General features: G+C 38.5%; 1 protein-coding gene across 1 annotated transcript; it reads right to left on the bottom strand.

Moving 5' to 3' along the window:
* Window positions 1-1,268: 1,268 nt before the first annotated feature.
* Window positions 1,269-25,767, bottom strand: HTR7 (5-hydroxytryptamine receptor 7). The gene is made up of 2 exons (XM_071748736.1): window positions 24,868-25,767; window positions 1,269-3,250 (listed from the first exon to the last, which is right to left on the bottom strand). The coding sequence occupies exons 1-2, from the start codon at window positions 25,392-25,394 to the stop codon at window positions 2,500-2,502; spliced, it is 1,278 nt and encodes a 425-aa protein (XP_071604837.1). The 5' UTR covers window positions 25,395-25,767; the 3' UTR covers window positions 1,269-2,499.

The raw sequence follows: 25,767 nt of genomic DNA, 5'->3' as shown, positions 1-25,767 counted from the left end.
ACAACTCTATTATTTCCATTATTACCCAGTAAAACTTTTGATAAACAGAGCATTTGGAAAGTGCCAGTCCTGTGCTTGAGTATTAAACCTACAGGTTGGTAGGCGGAGGGAGCTGGGAGAAAACATTAGGAACGAGGCTCCTCCCCACTGACATTCTCTCTCAACAGAGCAGTATGAAGAGAGCAAGGACACTGCAGTTTTTGTCATGCATTAATACTGCAGCAGCACCTTGAGTTTTATTTGAACAAGGAGGAATAATACCAGAGAAGATGGAGATGAAATGTGGCTGCTTTCCCCTAAAAACTTCAAGGACTGGCACAACCCATAGCAACTTTTGTTCTTTCCTGGGCTGTCATTACCTGAAACAGATGGTAGAGGAGAGGTGGTGTCCTGCAGGATGCTTTCCCTGAGGAAAGAAGTTTCCTTCAGTGGCAGTTGGGCAAATGTCAATTTCTGACTCATAAGACACTTCTATATTTAATTAAAAAATAGAAATTCGTATTTGGAGGAAACGCAAATCAAACATTTCCTGCAGAAATGGCTGAAACTTCCATGCAGAATTTTGGAATATGCTTCAGAGTTTAAAAATCCCACTTAGAATCTTCACAGATACATTTATTTGGGTATTCTATCAACTCTTGCATGCAGAAAAGAAATTTGCAGGAGACCTGTGAAAACTCCTCACTTCTGCTAGGAACAAGAAATACTACTCTGATGAGTAGCAAAGTCAGGTCAGTGTATAAATGCATCTAAAATGCCTTAAACTTCTTAGAGTACACATAGCTCAGTACATCAACCTAGCTCTTGAGTATTACCACTTAGACACTCAAGTGTTTGCAATGATCTGTTTATGCTTTGAACAGGGGATTTGGCACAAGCTCATACTTACTTAGTCCAAATTAATACCAGTGAGTTAGTTGAAATAATTTGAGCTTCATACTCAAGACAATAGAGACACAAGATAGCTTAAAGTGTGATATGCTACTGAGGAAATTTGATAATAAACACATTATTGCCTCAGTGATGACTCAATAGCTGAAAAGCAGATTGAGTTCAGAAACAGTCTTAATTCACTAATATACCCTGGGCTTCATCTGGAACATGATGTGCAGTACAAACTTGGTCCAGAGAAAGCCTCTTGCACTTTTGAGTTGCTGTAATTTTATTTTATTGTATGTTATGATAGTAATATATTACAGAACTATTGAATGTTATAACAATAACACACTACTAATAATATATTAATATAATTAGTGCATTTATTAAATGATATGTAAAAATATTGTTACAATATTTGACTCTGCTCCACTGAGGGAAGAGCTTTGTTACCAAAGCAAGGAAAAATAGAACCACATACTTAGAGGAGCTGTAGTGGTAGAGGGAAACAACGAGAACTGGAAACAGTAAATGATCTGGATTATTACATAAAGCAAGGCTATAAATCATTTTGAGCGGTACAAATGACCAGGATCAGTATTCAAGGATAAAGTCCAGATGTCTCTATATGCCATCAAGTCCTCAGTTGCTTTTTTGCCTTACTGACTTCAGAAAGGAAAGAAATCCTAACAGGGTGGAAAACCTTACAAATAGACAATAAATGAACTACTGAAACAGAACGTGGACTAGCCATAAATCAGCAGAAACTATGACCTGAGCATAGACAAAGTTTCCACCTAGATTAGAGAAGGGCTCAATTGATAAAGCCAAGGGAATTTAAAAAAGAAAAGATGGAAGACCAGACCTGAAGTAAAATGTAATCAGATATATTTGTTATGTTACCAGTATAGGAGAAAACTTTTATCTGGTGTAACTGGCACAGCAGTGCTGCAGCAAACTTTGCTGTGCAACTGCATGCAGCAATAGATGTTGGTCCACATGGCTCTTCCATTTATTTTGGAATCATAACATTTTTTCAGTGCCACAGTCACTGTGCAAAGGTAATATTACATTTCACAAAACAGCTTCTTTCCAGTCAACCCAGTAAATTAATATTTAACGAACATACATTTTTGTAATAAAGAGAATTTCTTAGCAATGTAAGATCTCTGATCCAGCTTCTTCTTAAATGGTTTATTATTATAACAACAAAGTGCAAAGCAATGAATTATTCTGAACCTTTCACCACTGTCAGATCTTTATCACAGCAAAAAATCTCTAGATGCATTCAACATTCAAACCTACTAGAAGTTGTTTTGGGCCAATGGCTGAACAAATATGTTATGCCAATTTTGCTCTTTCCTCACTAGGAACTCCTCCACTACCATTTTACTCTTCCTCTCTGGTTTTCCCCTTACCCTTCTTAAATGGTCTTCTTGTTTCTCCAGGCTTGCTAGTACTGGGGGGCTGTTTAGGGATTAACCTTGCTACCCTCCAGTTTCTCCATGACTGTGTTAACTGTGCTCAAGAAGCCTGCTTCCTCCCGTAACACTTCTTTCAGATCTGTTGGCAAAAAACTAACGTGATAAAACAATAGATTATCACACTAAACAATGAGTGACCTTACAGAACAAGTTCTGGCTTTTCTGCAAGCTTCAGAGCCTCATGCATCCCTGCAGCTGACAGCTTCCGATTGATATTTCTGTATTTGCATTGCAGTAGGTTGCGATAAGTTGTCCTCAAGTCCCGGTTGAAGAAGGCATATATAAAAGGGTTAATGAGAGAGTTTGCATAACCCAACCACAGAAATGTCCTCTCAACCCACAGTGGGATACAGCTGCACGCTGTACCGCAGATGAAGGGCCTGGCAGTTGAGAGGAGGAAGAAGGGCAGCCAGCAGACAGTGAAAGCCCCAACAATAATCCCAAGTGTAGTGGCAGCTTTCTGTTCTCTTTTAAAGATGGAAATGTTTCTCCTGTCATGCTTTAGGAGTCGTGAGAAATTAGTACATTCTTCAGATTCTTTGTGTAGTTTTACTACTCCGTTCATAGAAATCCCTTCCATTTCTTCAAGCCGGGGAAATCCTGCAAACTTGTGTTTGGCAGCACTCCTCTTGGCAGCTTTGTAAATCTGATAGTACATGAAAAGCATCACTGACATTGGAATGTAAAATGCAACTGCCGTGGAGTAGATGGTGTAGCCAAAGTCTTGACTGATCAAACAAACCTTTTCATCATTTACGTTTTGAGCCCAACCAAAGAGCGGGGGTATAGTGATAGAGGCAGATAAGAGCCAAACGCAGAGGATCATTTTGGCCATACACTTCCCATTCTGCCTTACAGGATACGTAAGAGGTCTTGTTATTCCCAGGTACCTAGAACAATAATGTAGAGTTACTATGTAGTGCAGTGGTTAACTCATAAAAATTATTTCACACAGCCTGCCCTAGAACAAAACACCTTTGGTTAAGGCCTCCGTTCTACATTTTTCAGTCATCTCTACACGTTTATTTCAAACCTGTGAAGTTATGTGTCTTTCACTTGAAAATTTATAGTGCTGGCAGTCACTGGAAAAGGGTTTTTTTATTCTATAAGGAAATCTCCCACTGGCCACAATGGACTCAGATTTTAGTGCAATCTGCTTACAGATAAATAATTTTTTTTTTATTAACAAAATTCTGAAACCTAATTTTGATTTGGCTAACTTATGAAATCTTAGAATGTAGATGAATGTTCACTTTACAAAACCTACCTTCTTTTGAGTGTATGGTTCAGTTAAAACAAGCATGAATCCATCTTCATTCATCCTCCTTACACATTCAACAGTTACCACAGAACCATAAAATGCCAGGTGGGAAGGGACCTCAAGGATCATCTCATCTAACCTTCTAGGTAGGAGCACAGTTTAGATAAGGTGGATCAGCACCTTGTCAAGACCCCAGACACTAAACTGAGGTGATGATTTGTCTTTCTGACATGTCTTTTCATGTTTCAAATGGGAATAACAAACTGCAAATGTCTGCCAAGAGCAAGCTATTTCAGTACTGCAATAATTATTTTAATCAACATTCAATTAGAAAGAAATTACATTTATTCAACATCCAAACTCTAACTCAACAAAAAAACAATCTATCACATCAGCTCAAGAAGATCTGGTGAAAAAAACATTTTTTATTAGAAGCTAAGTTTAAGATGGCAAATTGTAATGAAACAACAAAACTGTTCATAACGTGTCAAGTTTTCACAGGCAAAAAATTAAACCTGTTGAAAACATCTACGTTTCGTAAGCTGTGACATCTTAAACTATGTATTTTTTCTAATAAAATAAAAATAAACTAAATAAAAATAATATAAAATAATCACTAATGTCCTATATAGCTGGACAGAAATATCCACGTTTGTGTTTACACTCTTTTACAGATTTTTTATTTGTCTCTTCCTATGGGAAGTTTCTCTTAGGTGGAATTGGATGCTTTTTTCACATTTAATATTTTTACTTTGAAATTTGGTTTCTGCTGAACAGAAACTAGCCTATTAGTTAATTGGTATCTCAAATTTTGTTTTCTTTTTTCTTTCCCCCAAAAGGAAATACTTTTTCTGAAAAATCAGTACCATTCACTTTGCTACTCCAACAGAAAGTGTTTCAAATCAGGTTTCAGTACAATTTTTGCTTTCAAGAGGCACTAGTGTTTAGTCACACAGTGAAGGTTTGGGAGGATTACAAACAAGAAATACAGTAACAAGATTGAAAGTATTTTTTCTGGTGCATTTTTTCTCTCTGTATTGACCTACCAAATCAAATATGAGTATTTGCCTGGCTCTGCAGAACACTGCATTGTTGATTTTACTGCATTGCAGTAAATTATGGCTGCTGCTTTATACAAGAACCCAAGTATGTTACAGTTTTGTAAGAATAAAGAAGCATCATTTCATGATCTGCTCTGATGAGTAACAACAACCTCTCTCAAGAACATCATCAATTTTGTATTACTGCTATGGCAAGTGCTACACAAAGGGCAGGACTGGTTTATTGTAACCTGTTCTTGATAGCATCACAAGTAAATAGCAGCAGGCCAGCATTTTGCTGATGAAGCTGTGCCTGGTGGGGCCATGAGCTGAGAGGTATTAAAATTGGCTGGGATTAGAGCAGTGTGATACATGGACCATGCTATTTTAAAAGGCTGCTGTTTGTGCACCTGTCAGGATTAGAATATTGTCATCACACCTTCTACAATGGCTGTGGCAATATTGTAGTCCACAAACATTTCTGATTTATAACATCATGGCCAAAAGTGTGCTCCCAAGGAGCTGAGAATTTTCTGAGGCACTCCAAAAGCAGGGTTAATGTGGTTAAGTTCCAGAGTTTAACTGCCTAAGGGATATATCATCCTGTTCTAAGTAATGTAGCTGCAGCAAAGGTAAGTTATTAGCTGAAGCCCTTCTGGGACACCAGTGCTGCACCTTTAAAATTGGTCTGAGAGCAGCAGAATTTAGCTACAAAAGAGTTAAGTACATCTTTTGTACAGAAAGCTTATTTGTCACTTACAATGTGCTGTTTTTAAAAGTTGGTCGACCTTCCTGAAGTATTTTTTTCCTAGCTATTTCCCAATTAGTCATTAATGACATGCTTGTGAGGTGAGCTTTATTATGCAGCCAAAAAATTTAAACTGGATTTCTGTGAAAATCAGATCCGTGGGCTGCACATTCTGAGTACCTACTGATGTATTTTCATGCATCAGAATATAACAAAAGGAAATAATGAAATCAGAAGTACACTGAAAATTAAAATTAATTAGTTTTGCCCTGGCACCACTTCTTCGGAAGGTATCTGAGCTTCTAAAATACTATTTGAAATTAAAATACGTCCATTAATATAAAAATACCCCACCATCTTTTCTGCCTTATTCATTTTGCTAAATGTAGTATGATATGGAAAAAAAGTCAGCAGGCATTCATGAAGGAACTTTAATCTTTTTATGTCTATAGATGAAATACATTACCCTTGAAAACTTACTTGAAAGTTTAAAATAGTGTAAATGCCTACTGTTGTCTAATACCCTAAAGAGTGTCCAAGACTTAATAGATAAATGGACTTCAAAAGTATTGTATCAAATTCATTGCAAAAATATGCTTTGTAGTGCTAAATTTTTTATTACTACTGTTCAAAAAATATGAATAAAGGTAAATCAGATGAACTTAAGATATAATTCAAAGACTTTTAGCACCTTGTGTAATTTCTGCTGGCAAAGGATGGAGTCAAATTCCCTAAAAAGCCCATTTCATGTGCATTAGCTACCCCCCTACAAGGAAGAAATGTTTCAGACTCATAATTCTGAGATTCATTCTTTTACATGCCATAGATGTTCATTTTGATAAAGAAGAAACTGTGCCTCAGTTCTCTGAAAGAAAGGTAGTGTTATTTCTTACTCTTCCTCCTCCAAGTTTCTTGGCTATATGGTTATGCCAGGCAGGGCATCTATCCCTATTACACCCAGCATAGTGAGGACTATATCTAGGTTAGTTCACAAAAGCACAGTATTGCAGATGCATGGCCTTTTTTTCCTTGAAACTGGTCATGTTATTTCCCATTCAGCCATTCAGAAGAAAGACTGCTGGGTGAGTGGAGAAAAATTAGTGGAGGCATTCTGGCACTAGTGTCTAGTGGATATAATAACAAAAAGATGGGAACATCTTTTGTGCTGCATCACTGGAATCTGGAAAAGCCTCTTGCTTAAAGAGCTCAAAATAAGAGCAGACAACATGGGCCAAACAGAAGGCAAATGGTGAGGGACGGGGTAAAGTTCTTTTTAAAGAAATGTATGTAAATGCATGAGCATACCCTCGTTTTAAGTTGGCTTCTTGTGTCTCCTCTTCCTCACTGGAGGATTAGAAATCAATTCCTGTGCTACAGTCCCATTCAGGTGTGAGCTGCACATTTCTCCTCCCAGGTTGTGGGAGGAGAAATTACCACTTTCCATCCTCTTTCTGGAGCTCTGTTCAAAAGTAGGTGGGAGGTAAAAAGCTCCCTCCTTCATGGGGTGCTGTCATCCCCTACTGTGAACGACTTTTCTTGTGCCACATTCACCCACAAAGCACCAACAATGGAAAAGGTAAATTAATAAGTTCTTTTTTTTTTTTTTAATAAAAATCTGGCTTCCTGTGATCCCCTGTTCTTTCCCAGTACCTCCAAATTTTTACAGTTTGATGACAGACAACTGTTATAGACAATTTAATACAAAACCACTACAACTGTATAGACCTTCTCATGAGAGCAGTCAGTTTGTGGGCTATTTTCATTCCAGCTTTTTGATACTGATGCATTACAATGACCACACAGAATAGTTTTTATTCTACAGGGCTAAAAGTCTCCATTGTCACTTGAACTTTGTGTCACGCAGACATTTTGTATTACAGCGTGCTCAATATATTTTTGCTACAGCAAATGCAAAAATGTAATGTCTGTGGAAAGTAGAACGGCCTATGGTAGACAGAACAAACCCCCTGACCCCAGTGTCTGTTTCTGGCACATCACTTTACATCTCTTTGTAATTCCTCTTCCCATTTTTGTCTTAGTTTTGTGCTTGTTGTGATGGCTGCCATACATTACTGCTTGCCCAGTGGTTATCAAACTGGAAACTGGACTGCCATTGTGTCCCACTAGATGTTATTGTATCTAAAAATAAGAAGGTTCTATTTGGTAAATATATTTATTTCATTCTCCAATCTAGGTAATTGTAAAAAGTAGTTTGGTTTATCTTCACTGCTGCAGGGTTCACATAGCCATCTACTAGAAGAACTTCTCAGGAAGATTTTTCTCATCACCTTCATATTAATAACTCATTTGTGGATGAATTGATTATTAATTCTAGAAATGTAGAAGATAACAATTTTACCATCAAAGAAGAAAAAAGTAGCAGTGCCAGGCATAGTAGCATTCCAGGATAAAAATGCATGACTTCTTTGTTCTTTTGGGGTTTTTTTGGGTACAGCATGAGCCTAATTTTTTTCAGCAGTAAAGAAGTTCCTTTCCTTTTCTTTCTGTTTGGTCTTGAGAAAGCTAAATATAGCTGTAATGTTTAATCTGTAAAAATGGTGAATCATTCACAGCTATGTTGGAAACTTTGAGAATAGGACTAGTCCCTACAGCTTTGGAAACAGCCAGGAAGGCAACTTGAAATAGTAATAGGTTGGTTAAAACTGGGATCCTGAATCCAAAATCTTTATTGTTATGTACCTAAAAATTAAAGAAAAAAGTAACAGGAGTTGTTTTTCACTGTAAAGAAAGTCAAAGAAAACTGAACTGCTAAGGGCATCAAAACTGTTTTGAAGCCTCTTGCCCAACCCAGCAATAAATTGAGTGCATATAACATCACTTTTGAAGTACACACATGTAATTGCTTTGTCTCTGGTCTCCATGTACTTTATAAGCAGATAGAATTCCATTTTAATTAGTACACATTTATCAGAATTCACTGACCTGATCTGACAGATGGCTATTCCAGAATCAGCCTAGCATCTTTCACTGACTTTGCTTTTATGAAGCAGACTGGAGTACTCTGGAATTGAATAGAAACACTAGAAATTATATAGGTGCCTATTATATCTGTTTGTACCTGGAATCTTCACTTACCATTCAATTACAAGCTGAGCTTAACCTGAGGTTTTTTCAGTTCTTTCTATTTTTAGAAAGTCATAAAACTGTTTTCTTTCAAAGATACAAATATACTTAGTACTTTGTTTTTGTGCTTTTCTTCTAGTACAGGAGCTTTCCAGCTTCAATGTATATCTCCATTTCTTTGCCAGCCTGCAGCTATACAATCCTGTCTAATGATTCATCTGCAATAATAACCAATTCTGAAGAACCATGCTGATCTACTACTGACCTTTGCTGGCTGGCTCTCAGGATCTCCCCTGTTTTTTCCTGTTTAGTTTACTGCAGCATTAAGAGACATTTAACAAGACCAGGAGCACAATGCCATTCCTAAAAGCTGCCCATATTTCAGAAATATTATCCCTAGATTTGGTTGTTTGTTTTTTTTTCCCACCTCTCTATGCTTCAATACACTAACCAGTAAGTTAAATGTAAATTAGTAAGTTGAAACAACTATAAAAATCTATTGCTTCTGTTATGGCTGCTATTAAACCACCTAACAGAAATTGTTCTCTTTTCTGATACGATATTTACACTAAATAACAAATGTTCTCTTCCATAGATCTGCATTCAAATAAAATATAGGATACAAACTGATCAGGGAAATATTCCTACCACATATTTAAGGAATTGAGGTGGAAGTAAAGGAATTCAAATATAAACACAAAAGTGCTGACACATAAGGATTGCACTGCATGACTATGGTGTTACAGTGTGAAAAGTAACTTTGTTAATCATTGTATGACAGTGCTGATAGCTGCCTCTCTGTGACACAGACTGGAGTCACAATCACATCATTGTAAATACCAGCTTATTGTCTCAGAAGAGAAGGATATTTCAGAGTAAAATAAATACCTTTCTCTAAACCAGAGTGAAGAAAGTGATTTCATTGCATATATGAGAGCCTTGAGAATATGAATTATATCACTAAAACTTGAATGTTACTGTTCCATGCTAGAGCGAGATGGGAGAACTAAAAGAAACAAACCACTATTCAGTGAAGAAAAGACTTCATTCGATTTTGTGCTCCATATACTTAAATGTTGTATCTTTTGTATGTAGTGAATTAGTACATAGTTTATAAAAAAGTCTTAGCACAGTGGCAAGCTTCCAGTTCTCGATTGCACTTACTAGAAAAGGTTAAAGCTCTACTTCTTCCTTCTCAGTCATTGTTGAATGCAGTGAAATGAGAGATCTGTATTGTATGTCTTGGTATCTATTGGTTTAGATGCCTATGCATCATGTTTCATACAATTTCAATGTTATTCTTATTGAAATAGTAATACTTTAATTTTGATACTTGTAAGAAGGAGAATGAAATATTTCTTTTGCTTTTAGCAAGGTCAACACTTTTTATTTTTCCCTTTCTTGCTCTCAATTAAATGTATTTCCTGTAAACAAATTCTCTTAACCAAAGAAGACATTCATTCCCAGAGGTAGGGTGGGTACATGTTGAATACAGGAGTGAGTATACTTTCATTTTACATAGCGAACACCCTGACTTGAATTTTTCTTTTTCTGAAAAATCATTGTGGGGGCTTCTTTTTGATGGACCTCAAGAAGTGCAGGCTTTCCTGGGAGTGTGTGGGGGGATTCAGTCAATCAAAACTAAATCTGTCCATTCAAAAGGAATATTATTTGCCTAGAAGATTGTGTTCTCTCTTACATTTCTCTCAGCTTCCTTGTACCTTCATGGACTTCCTTCCTCCTGGACTTCCTGGCAGTCACACAGTCTATCAGAAGATGGGCATTAACCATGATCTTTTGCTGAATGCCTTTATGATTAGAGGATTTACAGCCTTAGATGATTCATTTGTTCATTGGCCTGAGTCACCTATATAACTGAATATAAGGTTCAAGTCCCTGGGCTTAATTTGATCCTAGGCATTAAGCAGTATAGAAAACCAGAAGAGTTGGATGTCACCAGGACAACCCAGGCTGACAAGCTGATAGGTAGAGGTAATCCATACAGCATTTGCTGAAAGGAAAATGCTCATTTTGCTGCTTTGCCCTTGATGTACAGGAGAGTAACTTTAAGCAAAGATAAATATATCCTCTCCCATATCCTGCCTGGTGTTGTCCTGTGGCAAAGACAAACGCTCATGACTCCAAGACAACCTGCTGGAAATGTTTTCTCTCAGTTATGTACTCTGCCAGACACTAGCACAAAACACCCCTAGGTAAGCAATGAAGCAGACATTGACGGACTACAAAATCTGTGTCTATATTTTGGCCAGTGTATCCACCTACCATCTTCTCCACCCAGGATGTGCAGGCATGTGCACAGACCCACCCACCAGATGACCCCTCTGTATCTGGCAGCAAAGTGTGTCAAAGGATTTATATGTTACAAACAACTTGAAAACAGAGCAAACTCCAGGAGCACCTTCTGAGAGTGTCCTGACATGGCTGCAGATGCATGTGGGAGGATTCCTGTGTGGATGCAGCTGAGGCAGCCTGGACAGTTTCTCAGGACGAGTGGTGGAGACTCAGACTGGAGGTGGGACACCAGGCCTTTAGATAAAGCTTGCCAAAACAGTACGGGACTGTCAGACTCCACAACACAAAATGCAGAACTCCCAAGTCCTGTGCTCAGCTGAGTACTCTGGCAATGTTCCCTGGCACCATACTGGTGTAAGGCCCAGGCCTCCTGGTCCCCTTGCTAGAGCCTCAGCACACAGGGAGCTGCAGAGAGCTCTGCTCGGAGCCATAAAGGAATGGGAATATCAGGGTTTGCCCTGAGCATACCAGGTTGTCCCCTTAGATGCATTTAAGTGCCTGCCCAGAGTGACAGAATAAGCCTATAGACCCTGGGTCATTCAAACTCAGGTTGGTGCATTAGTTTTATAACCATTCTTGTTGTGCTGCTTTTGTATTTTCAGTTGAAGATATCTTCAACTAAAATGTGTGGGGGCTTGATTCCAGAGCTATGAAAATTGTTTTTTTAAAAAGATTAAAGCCCTCATCAGACTCCCATAAAGTAGAAATGGCTAAGGTGGTTTTCTCCAATTTCACATGAATCGTGCTTGGATTGACACTAAACATCATCTTAAAAGGAATTATTTTGAAAGTTATAATGTTGTTTCAAAATTAAAGCCTCCTACAACTTTAACTAGAAAATCATGACTGATGTCTTTAGTACAATTAAACGAAGCATTTCAGAAAATGTCACAGTGTTACTGATGAATTAAATGAAAAATTACAGCCCACTGAACTAATAATACCACTATGTTAAAAAAAATATCTTCAGGGAATAGCTATTTAAACATGTTGATAAGTCCCATCTCTCTCTTCCTTAAATACAAACAACTTAAATATATCTCCAGACAAAGTACTTAATGAAAAAAACCCTCAAGAATACTTTTTCTTTCCTTATCATTCTTTTTCTTGCTCTTTCTGAAGAGACAGGAAAAATACCAGGAGGACTTGGTCCAATTCTCCTCTTGGTTTTTCCTTGACAGTAATTTCACAAGAGCCCTAACAAACACCTGTGCAGTGATTACAGGCAAGCCTTAACACAGAACTAACCTGCTGGGACATTTTTTACTTTGTTCATAGCTGTACTGACCTAAAGGCAGATCTGAATTTGTCAAAAATTACTCAAAGATTTGTTTTGTTCCACTGGGTTTGGTATATAAAAATTTTAATGTTCACCTCCAGTTTAACTTTTTTACCCAAGCTCAGAAGGAAAAACCCCACAGTATATCAATATCCTGTGTAAGGTACACAGGAAAATCTAATTCTAAAGCAGATTTAATTAGAAGTCTTATTTCTAAAACTTTGGGATGTGCAAAGCATCTCAGGTTGAATTTGGGTCTGTAAGATTACCTATGAAAATGTCAGCAAGAGGTACCTTCTGTTCCTAGAATGTGGGCACTGTGAGTTTTAGTTTTGCTCCTTTCCTGAAAAATAATTTAAAAATATCATCATTGTAGTTTAGCATAAAATACACTTTTCACTAATGTAATCATCTCACGAAGGAACTCAATGCAAATAGGTCTGAAACAAAAAAGGAAACCACTCAGAATAAAAGAGAGAAATTGAAACTTTGGGATTGTAACTGCAGCACTGAAGCAGCCAAAGGATCCAAGTAACTTTCTGAAAAAAGTCCGAGATGAAAAAAGTCACTGGATTTCCTCAGACACCCCTATACTCTGGCTGACTAACTTAGATCAGTGCTGCTTTACTTGAGAATAGCAAGAAACAAAGCAAAAAAATTTTTGTAAGACTGAGTCTCTTATAAAAAACCAAAACCGACAACAACCAAACTAAGAAAAATGTGAGGTAGGGAGGCTGCAATAAGTCAACAGAGTGCAAAGAGCTAAGTACAACTGTAGTTAAAGCACTAGAAGATACAAGAAGCTATCTTTGCTCAAAGCCATGTAACAATGGGTATCTATCAGTGCTGTGTGAAGAATGGGAAGAACCATACTGTATTTCAGGAAAATTTTAAAATTGGCCTTCATTCTGAACTGTATTAAAGAAAAATCTAAAGTTTTGCTGTTTTTTTTAAGTTCTGAATTGACTGGTTAGAATGCAGAGGTGCACTGAACCCCGCTTTTCACATGTAAGGAAACAAACTGAACCAGAAAATAACTTTATTATTTTACAAAAAAAGTTCTAGCAAAATCATTTCAATTTCATAGAATATCTTTGTAACAAAATATTCTATTCTGATCCCCTACAGTACCAGTAGCTTTTAAAAGATGCAGACTCTACAGCTGCTTCTCTGCAACTGTAACAGCATGTCTCATCTACTAATATGAATAGGACCTATTTCAGGAAGAAATCTTTAACTTTTTTGGAAGGGAAGGCAGTAGGTTGGAGTGAGCACAGCATGAAGGGAAGGTATCAAGCAAGGAAGTCAGGAGGTCAGATCCAATTGTGCATCTGCAATTCAAGAAGCTTTTAGAATACTGCTATTCACAGTCCTTTCAAACTGAAACTTCCAGAAGAGGGACTTATCAGAAGATACTAAGGTGATTCCCTGCCTGTAATTTACACAAACAGCCATTTATTTGCCATTCCTTGATATTTTGGCAGTATCTTGTCTGTTCAGTATGTGGTACAGAATCAGGTTATCATGTCTAATCATCTTTCATGTCAATGAACATGAGATCCACTGCAGCCACCACATCTCTCAATCATAGGTCACTTATTTTCCTAGCACTAATTTTAACTAAAATATTTATTTACAGCATGCTTACACACCACATACCAAGTTCTCTCTTCATGTGTAATCCTCCTGCCTGCTGTCATTATCCTCAGAAAATGTCTTATTCAGTGATAAATTTAATTTCAATAAACAAATTGTTCAGATCAAGGTCTCCTCCATAATCTAGAAATACAACATTTGTAGGAATATAGTATTACTTTACAAATATTTCTTCCATTTTCAATCACCAAAAATCCTTAAATACATAGCCCCAGGTGCCCTTTAACTGAAGGAAAAGGTTGAAGGAGAGAAATATCTAGTGATGAAAAATAACTGCAGCAAAACCAAAATTGCGGTGGGTAAAAATGTGTGCTCAATCCTTCAAAACTACAGTATTTAGTAGTTCATCTATCAAAGTATGTATCAATTTTTTATAAGCAGTTTGGAGAATGAAGAACAAAGTGGCCACATTGACACTGCTTTTTATTGGTTGGTCAGTCTCCATTGTAATGCACTTTGAGCCTCCTGGGTATTGCTCATGCCTGTCAGGCTGCGGTTCCACGTAGACAGATTTTTCCAGTTTGCTGCTTCAGTAATAATTTCATCAAAATCAGAAGTTCATACTCCCCATTTTGGATGTGACTAGGGCTGCTTTTGCAAACGCACTCCAAGTAAGCTTAGAGAGCTCTAGAGAGAAAACCTGAAAAAAGATGAGCCAGGACAATGTGTCCTCTCTGTCTTGCTGAACACTGGCCTGCCCACAGGAGGCTGCCGTTACCGTGTATCATTTTCCTTCAGCAACATCTGGGACATTTTAGCTTTATGCTAAAATAGAAATAGATACAGCTGATGATAGACCATCTCCTCCTCCAAAGACCTTAAAGACAGTGGGATCTGGAGAGTATCAAGGATCTCAGAACTCTCTTCCTTGCTCATTTTACAGATGCTACACCGGGCATAAAAGCAGTGAAATAAGTGGGATCAGCAGAAAAAAGCCCTTCTTGTCTCTCAGTATGTCTTTCCTTTGCTTTTCTCAGTAGCAACCTGGCAACTCTAAGGTTCTTCTGAGGCACGGTGGCGTCCACTTTGTGTGGATAAAGACTAAAATACCAAGGGTATTTTATTCCAACAACATCAGCTCTCACAGCAAGGCTCACAACTTCAGACACGCATTTGAATTTAGGATGAGAACTTTGGCATCAGTGTGGGATGAATCACCACAGCCTATGGACACCTTACGGAAGTCACTGAGAACTGCAGGACTTTGGGATATTTAATCAGATGCACCCTTCGTCACAACATCCAGGCAGTGGTGTAGAAGCTTCATGTTAAGTAACAGGCTTTGGAAATTTTAAGCTCCTTCTTATGTTGTTTAATTCACAAACAGACCACTATACTAATTTAATTTTCGTTATTTTCAAAGAAAAGGAGCTTGTGTCCTGCTGATGACCGAACTCATTTATCAGAAATCATTTTCTGATATGGGACAATAGATTCTTGAGAGAATACAAGTGGTATAGTTGCTAAAACTGCATTTGCTAAGAAGTGGCTCTCCAAATGCAAACCCTTAAGATAAAAGGGAAACTGCAGTATATAACAATTCAAAAATTAAGTCTTTAGAGCCAAAGCTGTTTTACTTTTAGCATCAAAACATCTTATCAGACTATTAAAGAAAAGCTTTGCATCTTATCAGAAGCTGGTTTGGGTCATGCATATAAATATTTTGCATTACTTTGTGGACAGACAACATACTCTGACTTTGTTCAGGAATTAGTATTTCAACAATTTTTAAATGTTGACTTCTGTGGCAAATAAAACATAAATCACATAGAGAACTTTTTACAGACAATTATTCTGGCAAATGGCACTGCATATTTGAAATATTTTATGACAATCACAGCATGTTTTTGTGGTTTGTATCCATGATGACAGTCAGGCTGCAAATTCTACAGTAAGTTTAGATAATAGCATATACTTCTGTTATCTGTGATCATGCCTTCCATTTCCATGTTCTGATTTTTTGCCTACTGCTGATTTCTAAATACCTGTTATTAGTATAAATCTTCTAGGGCAGTATTCTTTACTCTGATTTGCAAATCCTTTTCTGGTATGAGAAGAGACCTCTAACTAGTAAAAACACACTATTGACATCAGACTTGTGGTTTTTGGAGTTACCTTTTGTGTCTCTCCCTGGAGATCTGCAAACCACGTGTTAAAATACATTGTCTCTAGTCTAAGCCTTCTCCCATGAAAAGCAAACAGTTTATTAATAATGTACTTAAAGAGAGCTCTGTATCTGTGACTCAATGTAATTTGCAGCAGCAATAGACCACAACTCTGATTGCAGGTACTTGTATAGCTGATGAGAAATTATTCCAATGTCAGGAGGGTTACTGATCAGTATTCTTCAGTGGAAGAGATGCACATGAGATGCAGCAAACTCTGCCCAGGCTCCCTTCTTCCCTGAGCAGTTTTAGTACCATTGTTAATATGTGGCAAGCTGCTCCTTGCTCCCCTACCTACTACACCTTGCAGGACAAATAACTCTCAATGTGACCAATGTGTTACTTTTCATATGGCTTTACCTCCACTTCCTATAGTTTCCTTTAAAGAACTCAAAAAATTGCAAGCAAAAATGCATAACTTAATTTCCTTGTGGTTATATTTTTAACTAGCACTTCCATAAGCTAAAAACTTTGGTTTCAGGCTTTTGACAGTTCCAAAAATCCCACCCATTTCCTTGTTACATTTCAGGAAAAAACAGTTTTTTTCTTCAGTACACAAGGTACCTCTAAGAAGAGACCATGCCAGTTTCTCTTTGCTTTAAATAAAGTTAGTTTTGTAATGTCCTCCTGTTGCTTTGGTTCAGTTGTTTGGTATTTTTTTAACATTCATGACCATTTTGCAATGAAATAGCTGTTCATGATGTTACTAATCCCCCTCAGAAGTCTCATGATGTGATAGGAAAGGCCAGGATAAAGACAGAAAGAATATATGTAGTACTGACTTCATTTCCCTTCACATCTCAGTTTTGCATAGTATTCAAACAACTGGCACTCTTAGTAATTTTATTCTTCTTCATATTTTACCCCCAAAATTGTTTATGGTTAGAGGTGGATCATTATCTGATTTGCATGCATGTCAATATGGACAGTACCATCCATATATATGAAATAATTTGGATGTTCTATATAAGGCCTCCTGAATAAACATAAAGGAAAAAAAGAAAAATCAAAGGTGCTTCACTGTTTAAATTTGTTACATTAGTTCAAACAATTGAAACAAATTTTACCTGGGACATATGTAAGTACTGGAGTCTTTTGGAAAGAAAAAACTTAAAAGCTCTAACAAAAGTTTGCTCAAAAAAAAGACTGTTTCGCAGTCTTTATAAATAGGAATAGATATATTATGAATTAATCACTTAGAAATCATTGGTTATTAGGTGCAACACAGAAAACTATAACTTGTAAGCTTTCCAGCTGAAGGATACTATCCTCACCTTAATGACCATTACAACAAAGCTGCAGTGAACATTACTCTATAGTGCCTGTGCTTTGTAAACTCAGATGTCAGAACTTGTAATTTCAGTCCCCAATCTTTGTTGTATGATAAGTGCACCTTGGGATACGCAGCTGTTTCTCAAAGGTTTTTAATGTTCGTGCAAGATTTACAATGTCCATTGCCTCTTTCAGATTTCTCAGTCCACAGAGAAGGGACTGGATCTTTGTGTGATATACAGAAAGAAATCAAACATTTGTACCTGAAAGATAGTTCCATATGTACAATATTCCAGAAAAGTCAGAGATCATTCTTTTAATAATTTCTGTTCCTCTAGAAGACTGTGCAAGCACTTTATCAGCAATTTAGTAGTTTTGCTTCAGACATGATAAAATGACTACAAATACTTTAGTATTTAATTCTATGATAGGCATTCAGTTCAAGAAAAACACTCCAGGAAATTATAGATTGATACTAATATACATGAGTTACTCTACATCATTATGTGACCATGGTATGTATTTGTATTTTTCTTACTTATATTAGGAGATATTTCTGAAAGCTACCTTCAAAAGTGTTCAAAAGAGGAGTGTTTCTAGAATTCAATTTTTCCAGTGAATCCTGAAGCAAATCTAACCTCAATTATGTAAACTATTTTTGTGACCCTGACAGGAAGAAAATCACTTTTTAAATGTCTCCAGAAGCCCCTGGTTGTCAAAAATTTGCATTAATGTTCCCTTACCTCTGACTATCAGGGTCCTTTGAAATGTCTGGATGAGCCTCCAAGAATTAGAGACCCCAAAATCACTTCTGAAAACTCATCCAGTGTTAAACCCTGGTAGAAGCAAACACAAGATATGTTTCAAATGTGGGGGAAGAAGGCAAGCAGCCAATTTCAAGAAAAGGTATTCACATAAGTGTGGCATAATTTTAAATCTCCTGGTTCTGAACGAACTATAATTCCCCATACATTACGTATCTTGGAACATTACCATTTTCACTGCTACCTCTATATTATCTTGCATCTCCGCATTTCATGATTCCTTCTCAGTAACATTTAAAGACATTCAGTATATAACAGCAACAGAATAATCAATCTAAGGTGACTTTTTCTGTCTTTTATCTTCCCAAACTTTGTCAGACTATAACGTACAGCCCTAAGACTGTACATAAGCCATATTCCCACCAACTGCAGATCCTACACCTTTTCCCACTGCAGAAGGACAAAGCTTCAGCTTTTCTCAGGAGCAAACAAATCCCCTTTACTCCTGAGTTGTTAAGTCTTCACAAAACAGTCCTATCTGTGTGATAAAAACACATCTATCTTATTGTTCATCTGGCAGTACAGTTGCAAAGCATCATATCTCTGAAAAGACATAACAAAACAATCTATATGGCCAGGAATAGGTTACTGTGTAATTAGTTGGATCTTTTACGGGCTGTCTATATAACATGAAAAGAGATACCTAAGGATGCCAAGAAAGGTACCTAGGTGTGATCATGATAGTATAGCAAAATACCCCAGCTTCATTTATTCTTTTTTAGCTGGTTTTTAGTGAGAGATACACATTGGACTGCTTTATACTATTTAATGCAACTCGCTTCCAATTCCACTTTATCTCAGGATTTGGGGGCAAAAACTTGTTACACAGCTTTTCAATGAAAAAAATAGATTGTAAAAGTGTTCAGCAAAAGATTATCTTAAGGAATGTTCTTTAAGTGGACTAAATTAGAAAAACTGCATGGAAAGGAAAAAAACCCAAATCTTCTTCCATTGTAATGGAAACTGTAGTATATCAGTGCCATCTATATCTTTCATAAGCCAGGTAAGTTATCTACAGACACAGAAAGAGTATGGCTGTTTATCAGGTTGAACAACTGAAAGAAAGGCTCTTGTGATGATGGTGGTGGTTAGCTCCTGCATTGATCCCTGCACTTTTTTCTGCAGTATAGACTTCAATTGCAGTAACTCCATCACATACTTTTCCTAGTATTTTCTTATTCCTAGTAGTTTCTTTGGGGCTTTTCTTGATCCCTTAGTTATTTCTGTGTATATAGACTTCTGCTTTTCACAAGCCTGTGATAAACTGAACAAGATCTCACAGGGAGCACTGCATGTAGGTGCTATATTTATTCTAGATCCAAAATATATCACATACAGGATTTTTGATACCTATCACTACATACATATTCCACACATATTTTCTGAAGGAACTGAGTAGAGATGTGTTGTGCTAAGGCTTGGACAACAGGACCAAGCCAGAGTTGACCTATAGATGAATATGTGTGTTTTATGCTAATAACCTATAACCTTTGTATCAGTAGATATTGTATTGATTATAACAATAGTTATGCTGATGCCAGCTTCGTATCAGTATGCTGATGCCAGCGACTCACCATCTGAAAATATCATTTTTACTGACTTGGCATCTGGAGACAATATTTTAGGAAATCCTACCACCCACATCCTGGACTCTGGCCAAGTCTTGATGTTTGTTTGCTGGGGGGCATAAACCAGATAGTTCTGCATAGCAAAATATGCAAGTCATTCTTATTTGCTGATTTTTAAGAATATAAGGCTGGACCTTCTTCCAGCAACTTTGGATGCCTCACCTACAGGTGGATGCACCATGTAGGATTTTCCCACTCGCCAGGAAGGATTCTACAACTCCTTGCTGCAACCAGAGCTCCTCAGCAACTACAGATCTACATGATGATAACATATGCAAGTGGTGATGTATCTCTCTTAATCACTATCTTTTCTCCTATGGAGTAATGATTTGATGCATTACTTTGAATTTTCTCTGTTTGTCTGCTTTGAGAACTTTGCTTTCTTATTTTTCTTATTGTGTGTTTTCTGTTTTATTTGGTTATCAACAGGAAAACACATCTACTCTCTTCACTCTGGTGTCCAAATTTCGTTACCATCCTCAATCAGCAGAACAAGCTGGCAGGACAGAGCACAGCCATTTCCACCTATGGCCTCAAGGTAGAAAGAGTTTCATACTGAGCAAGACACCACACAGGGCTCTTAGGTGCCAGTGGGCTTAGGAAATTGCTGGCAAGGTTTTCAGGTCACATTTTCAGTTTTGAATGTATACAGAATTTAGACTCCTTGATTAATTTAAAGCACTAAGTGTTTATCCAAATTTAGTCCCAAGTTCTTCCTTTGAGACACTGAGCTCCTCAGTCCCCATATATGCACTAAGGACACTCATAAGGAGTGAACCTTAGGAACTGAGATTTTCTAAGGTGAATCATTAGTACTCGATGGTTGGACTTGATGATCTTAGAGGTCTTTTCCAGCCTTGAAGATTCTATGATTCTACTCACACCTACTTGGAGTATGGCAAAAGATATCAAACAAGGAGGGAGAGAGAAAAGATTCTTGTGTAGAAAAATCTCAGGAATGATAATAAAGCAAACGTTGGTATTATTTGCATACAAATACTAAATCCTCATCAATTTAATGGAAGTCTGGAATACACATGATTTGCTGGCTAAGATACAGACTGGAGAGGTTCCCCCAAGACTGTTTCATTATTTGTGTGGGTGTGTGGAAAGTGTTGTAATCCATCAATGGTATCTGAGTAGTTACATTACTTTATCACTTTCTAAGCCAAAGAGTTATTTAAAAATTGAATTTAAAATTGCTACTGATGCAGTTATCAAGTGGATACTCTCCAAAACAAGATTTTTGTAGCTATCTTGGGTCAGAAGAACACGATGAATCAGCAGGCAAAAAATATCGGTCTGAATTCAATTAATTCCCTTTTTGTGATCATTCACCCTCCAAGATGTGGTTTGTATCCATCTCTCATAATTTATTCCCAGTGTTTGCTCACTCTTAAATGCAAATTAACCTAAATGTGTTATAATTTATTATATTCAGAACCAGAAAAGTAGAGCCTTACGAGAAATTAAAGGTGGCTACTATTTATTCAGGCACAATTATCCTGCCAAAATTATCTTGCCAAAGCAAAGCTAATATTCTAGTATTGATTATCTGAGTATCAAGTGCTCTTGTGCATTTAATCTTATGAAATTTGATAAAGGATAAATATTCTTCTCTCTGTCACATCTGTTTTAATTCTGAAAAACCTGTCTGTAAGCTTTCTTCCAAAGCAGGGGCTTAAATAATATAAAGATACCTCAAAAATAACATGCTCATCTCAGGTCACTATGATAAAGATCTGTGGAGGCTTTCATATTGTGAAATAAAAGGAAAGATATAATCTGAAAAACAATATTAATACTCAAAATTGTGGTATCATTACAGACATTGTATCATTATTTACACAATTTATTTCCACATATTTCCTTGTGGAAATAAATTCTGTAACGTCTGTAATTACTTTTACAGACCAGCTTCTTTCTTGTGTACCCTGTACAAAGTTAGTGATCCCCATAATACTATACTAACACATATTGCAAAATCTTAATGTTTATCAAACTTAAAGTACAAGCAATTTAAAAAGTAAGGGAAGTACTTGATGTGTGTAGCTCGCAAAAAAAAGATGGTTTTTTTTCAACACAATGAAACCAATCCATTTGTAGACTCCATGCTAATCTGCATCTTTCAGAGCTATCCAACTGATAAATTCAGCTGAAAAATGCACCTACTGCTGCAGGGCTGTGCAGCAAAATATCTCTGTGTGCAATAGGCTTGCCAGCTGCTGGCATTTTAGGGCTCTAAGTGGCATGAGCTGAGTAGTACATGTTTGTGCAAGAGAAACAAACCAAAAACAGTCTTTGATTTACTCATTTTATCCTACTTGAAAGGGCCTCAAAGCCTCTTCTTTACCAGACATATTTACTTTTCTAATAAAAAATATTACCTCTCCTTACAACCTCACATACTATTTACTCTTTACTTTCAACTGATTCTCACATCTGCTTCAGAAAGCATCTAGAGGTTTAACTATGAAAAGTTTAAAATAACCAGCTTAATTGCTGCCTCTGCACTGCTTGTGAACAGCCTCACCTTTCCCTCCATGAGAGACTTTTCTGGACCATTACAAGGCTTTCTAAGCAGTTCTAAAGAGCCAGGTGGCAGTGCAATTCAACGTTAATAAAAATTTTCCTTTTTGACATTTTTGACCAATCATAACCCTTCTCCCTAAACAAATGTCTCACACCTGAACCCAGAACCATTTAATTTTGCTATGAGGTTTAGGGGTATTTAAATGGCGCTGATGATTGTGGCCAAGTTGGAACATGGCGGAATTAATTCACTTCTGTCCTGTTTCTGAATTTCCTGGCTCATCCTGTATGTGTTTTCTTTGCACTGAGATAATCAGGGGTCTATCTCTGGAGATCTTATCCTCCTAGAAAACACAAAACATGTGTTTCCATTAAACCCATTTGTGAAAATGGTCTGACGTGATTTGCAAGCTCCTGTACTAGATACAATACTTCACCTGGAGGTATTTATTTTTTCTCTCTGATTTTTCAAGGCTTTCTGAACTACATACCTTTAATAACAACTGGACGTAAGATAGCATCACTAAAATCAATGCTACACTAGTGACAGTCCCTCATTCACATTTAATTTTCATCATTTCTCCCTGGTTTGCATATTTTGGTACATAATTCACTATTTAAATATTAACTAATATCCCAAGATAATCTTCATCCTGACTGAGCAGTGTTACAAAGTATAAGATTATTTATTTTTAAACAGGATTAAAAATTATGGGGATTTTTAAAAATTTTTATTGCCAAGTGGTAGAGACATTATCCTAATGGATTGCTGGCTTGTTTCCTTCTATTTATGATATCACCAATCTTACTATGTAATCGATTTGGGTGACAGAGGCTAAAGCAATATGATTTACAAAATTTTTATTTCAAGGAGAGAGTAGATAACAGTATAATGAACTATGAAGAGATAATGTTCAATAAACATTCAGTGATAGAAGTAGGAATGCAAAACAAGAGGAGATTAACTCTGTTTTAAACCAGCACTTGTTAATGAAAATCAGCCATTCACAATAGGCTATATTCTGGTCTAATTTCATGGCTATATCTCTTATTGGTCTTTTGGGAAGAGGAGGGAGTGGAGGGGAAAGAAGACAGCAAGAGACCAAACAAACTTGTCTTTAAATGGTTATTAGAAATGGAGAGGGAGAGTTTAGACATGGACATCAAGAACTATCAGAGAAGGGAAGGACTTTATGAGGAGAGAGCAGAAAAATGAAATCTCCCATATTAAAAATAGGTAGGATAGAAAAACAGAGCATAATGGTGGAAAGGTAGAGAAGCCTACCCGTATTTTTTTACAATGTTGTAATTAAGTTAAAAGATAGCAATTTTCAAGGCAGCAACAGAAAAAAAAACAAACAAACACTCTGATACTTTGTCAAAGTCTGTAATTTCAGAAGTCTGTAATTCAGAGTCTGGATTTCATTGCCACAAGATGCTTTGCAGCATCCAGATTAACTGCTAGCCATTACAGAAGTCACAGGGAGCAGGGGATGCTTACACAGATATTGCAGTTTTTTAATTAATACAAACTGTGACACTCCTTGCCGTGAAATGAACTTTGGATACCATGAGAAACTCTTTTGCAAGACTGTTTCATTCACAAATGCAGAGTTCTTCCCCAAAACTTTTTGAAGCATTTAGTCAAGGCTGCAGATAGATACCAGACTTGAGAAACCAATTATCTAGTCTAGTTCAGAAGTTCTTCAATTTCTGCTGACTGTGTTGAGTTGTATTGAGAAGAGTCTCCCTCTAGATGCTAAAATTCTCAGCATAGGTTTCAGGCTGTGAAAGAGGGAAGTTACACGATGATTCTTGTTTTAGAATGGGACCCGCACAGAATAAAGGCATCTCTTAGCCTCCCTCTGCAGAGGAGAGCTTAGGCATGGCCAAATGTGATATCTTAGGTATGGTCTTGACATTAGAAATGAATGCCAAAGATCCTTTTCTGCAGTCTGTATAGACCTCTTTATTGCCTCAGTGCCTGTCTCTTTTTTAATAAGCTATCTGACAATGAGTATAGCTTGGTTTTTAACAAGGTAGAAGAAAATTAAACAAAAACCAACCAAATATTTGAAAAAAAACTTTTCCTTCAAACAAAAGGTTATTTGTCAAAAATTGGTCAGTCGGTTGAGCTATTCTGGGGTTGTATTAGAATAATCAGCTGTAATTCCTGACCCTTCTCTAGTATGATAAAACTGGACTGAACTCAGCAAGGCTACATTGTCACTAGCTTCGAAGAATCAGCTCAAAACTAGACGTGCTATAAAGCAGTTTAAAGACATATACTGCAAAATTCAAAGTGGCTGTTAGCCTCCCTTTATTTTTAAAGAGACACAGTAAACGTATACAGTTTAGCTCCTGCTTTGTTCTGACACTTTAACTCTGTGATGACAGCAGGGAGGTCACCCAGAGGAATAACTTAGGAGCCTGGGCTGGGACAGCGGGAGCAGCCCGCGCTGCTCCGCGGGGCTCCTTCAGGCTGCAAGGCTTGCTCTCTCGCCTCTTGCTCTCTCGCCTTCTCCCCTGCTTTTACGTTGTCTACAGCTCCCGGAGGCGGCAGAAGAGACCCCGGAGTACCCGGTCCCGGCAGGACCCCAGAGCCAGGCGCTGTCCTGGGTCCCCGGGCAGCGGCGCGGTGCCGGCCCCGCAGTGAGAGGGAGTCGGGGGGGGAGGGGAGGAGCAGAGCGGGCCGCGGGTCTCACCTGTCGATACTTATCACGCAGAGAGTCATGATGGAGGCCGTGCAGCACATGACATCCATGGCGATGAAGACGTTGCAGAAGAAGCGCCCGAAGATCCACTCGCCGCCGATGAGGTCGGTCACGCTGACGAAGGGCATGACGGCTAAGGCCACCGAGAGGTCAGCCAGGGCCAGCGAGACGATGAGATAGTTGGAGGGCTGCCGCAGCTTCTTCACGAAGCAGACGGAGATGACCACCAGGCAATTGCCGGCGATGGTCAGCAGGGTGATGAGGGAGAGGACGGCGCCGATGACAACTTTCTCCACGTTGCCGTAGCTGAGGATCTGCTCCCCGCACTGGGAGTCGTTGGCGGGGAGGGGGCTCGCCGTGGGCAGTGCCGACGGGGGGGACGACGGGCCGAGCTTTGCCAGGCTGCGCGGGGGCCAGGACCCGGCGATCATCCCACCGCCGCTCAGCTCCCGCGGGTCCTCCAGGACCAAGGGCCGGAGGTTACCGTAGAGGTGACTGCCGTTGAGGGCGAGGACCATGTTGGCGTGAGCTGCCCATGAAGCCCCCCTTCCCGCTCGCCGGCTCTCCCCGCCACTCGGAGCTCTCGGGGTGGTGTTCGGGCTCCTCCTGGGGCACCCGGCGCCGCCCGCCTCCTCGCAGCCGGCGGAGAGCCCGGCCGGCGGGCCCAGCCTTCAACTTACCGCGGAGCAGCGGGGCTGACCGCCGGCGTTCCCCGGGCGGCCGCGGGGTGGGTCCGGCGCCATCGCCGCAAGCCCGCGGGGAGAGAGAGGGACAGGCGGGCGGGGGTGGCGGGCGGTTCCCACCCCCCGCGCCCACCGACGGCTTCCGCCCACGGCTGCTTTGATCCGACGGCGGCGGGGACGGGATGGGAGCCGCTCCGCCTCCCGCTAC

This window comes from Heliangelus exortis, chromosome 7 (assembly GCF_036169615.1).
Source record: "Heliangelus exortis chromosome 7, bHelExo1.hap1, whole genome shotgun sequence".
Taxonomy (NCBI): Eukaryota; Metazoa; Chordata; class Aves; order Apodiformes; family Trochilidae; genus Heliangelus; species Heliangelus exortis.
This window is presented reverse-complemented; position numbering and strand designations above follow the sequence as displayed.

What these genes read in the sequence shown, in the direction of transcription:
- HTR7 (XM_071748736.1), bottom strand. Translation starts at nt 25,394, where the DNA reads ATGGTCCTCGCCCTCAACGGCAGTCACCTCTACGGTAACCTCCGGCCC. An exon ending in TGCGTGATAAGTATCGACAG is followed by an intron (nt 3,251 to 24,867) that starts GTGAGACCCGCG and finishes TTATTGTTCTAG; the next exon opens with GTACCTGGGAATAACAAGAC.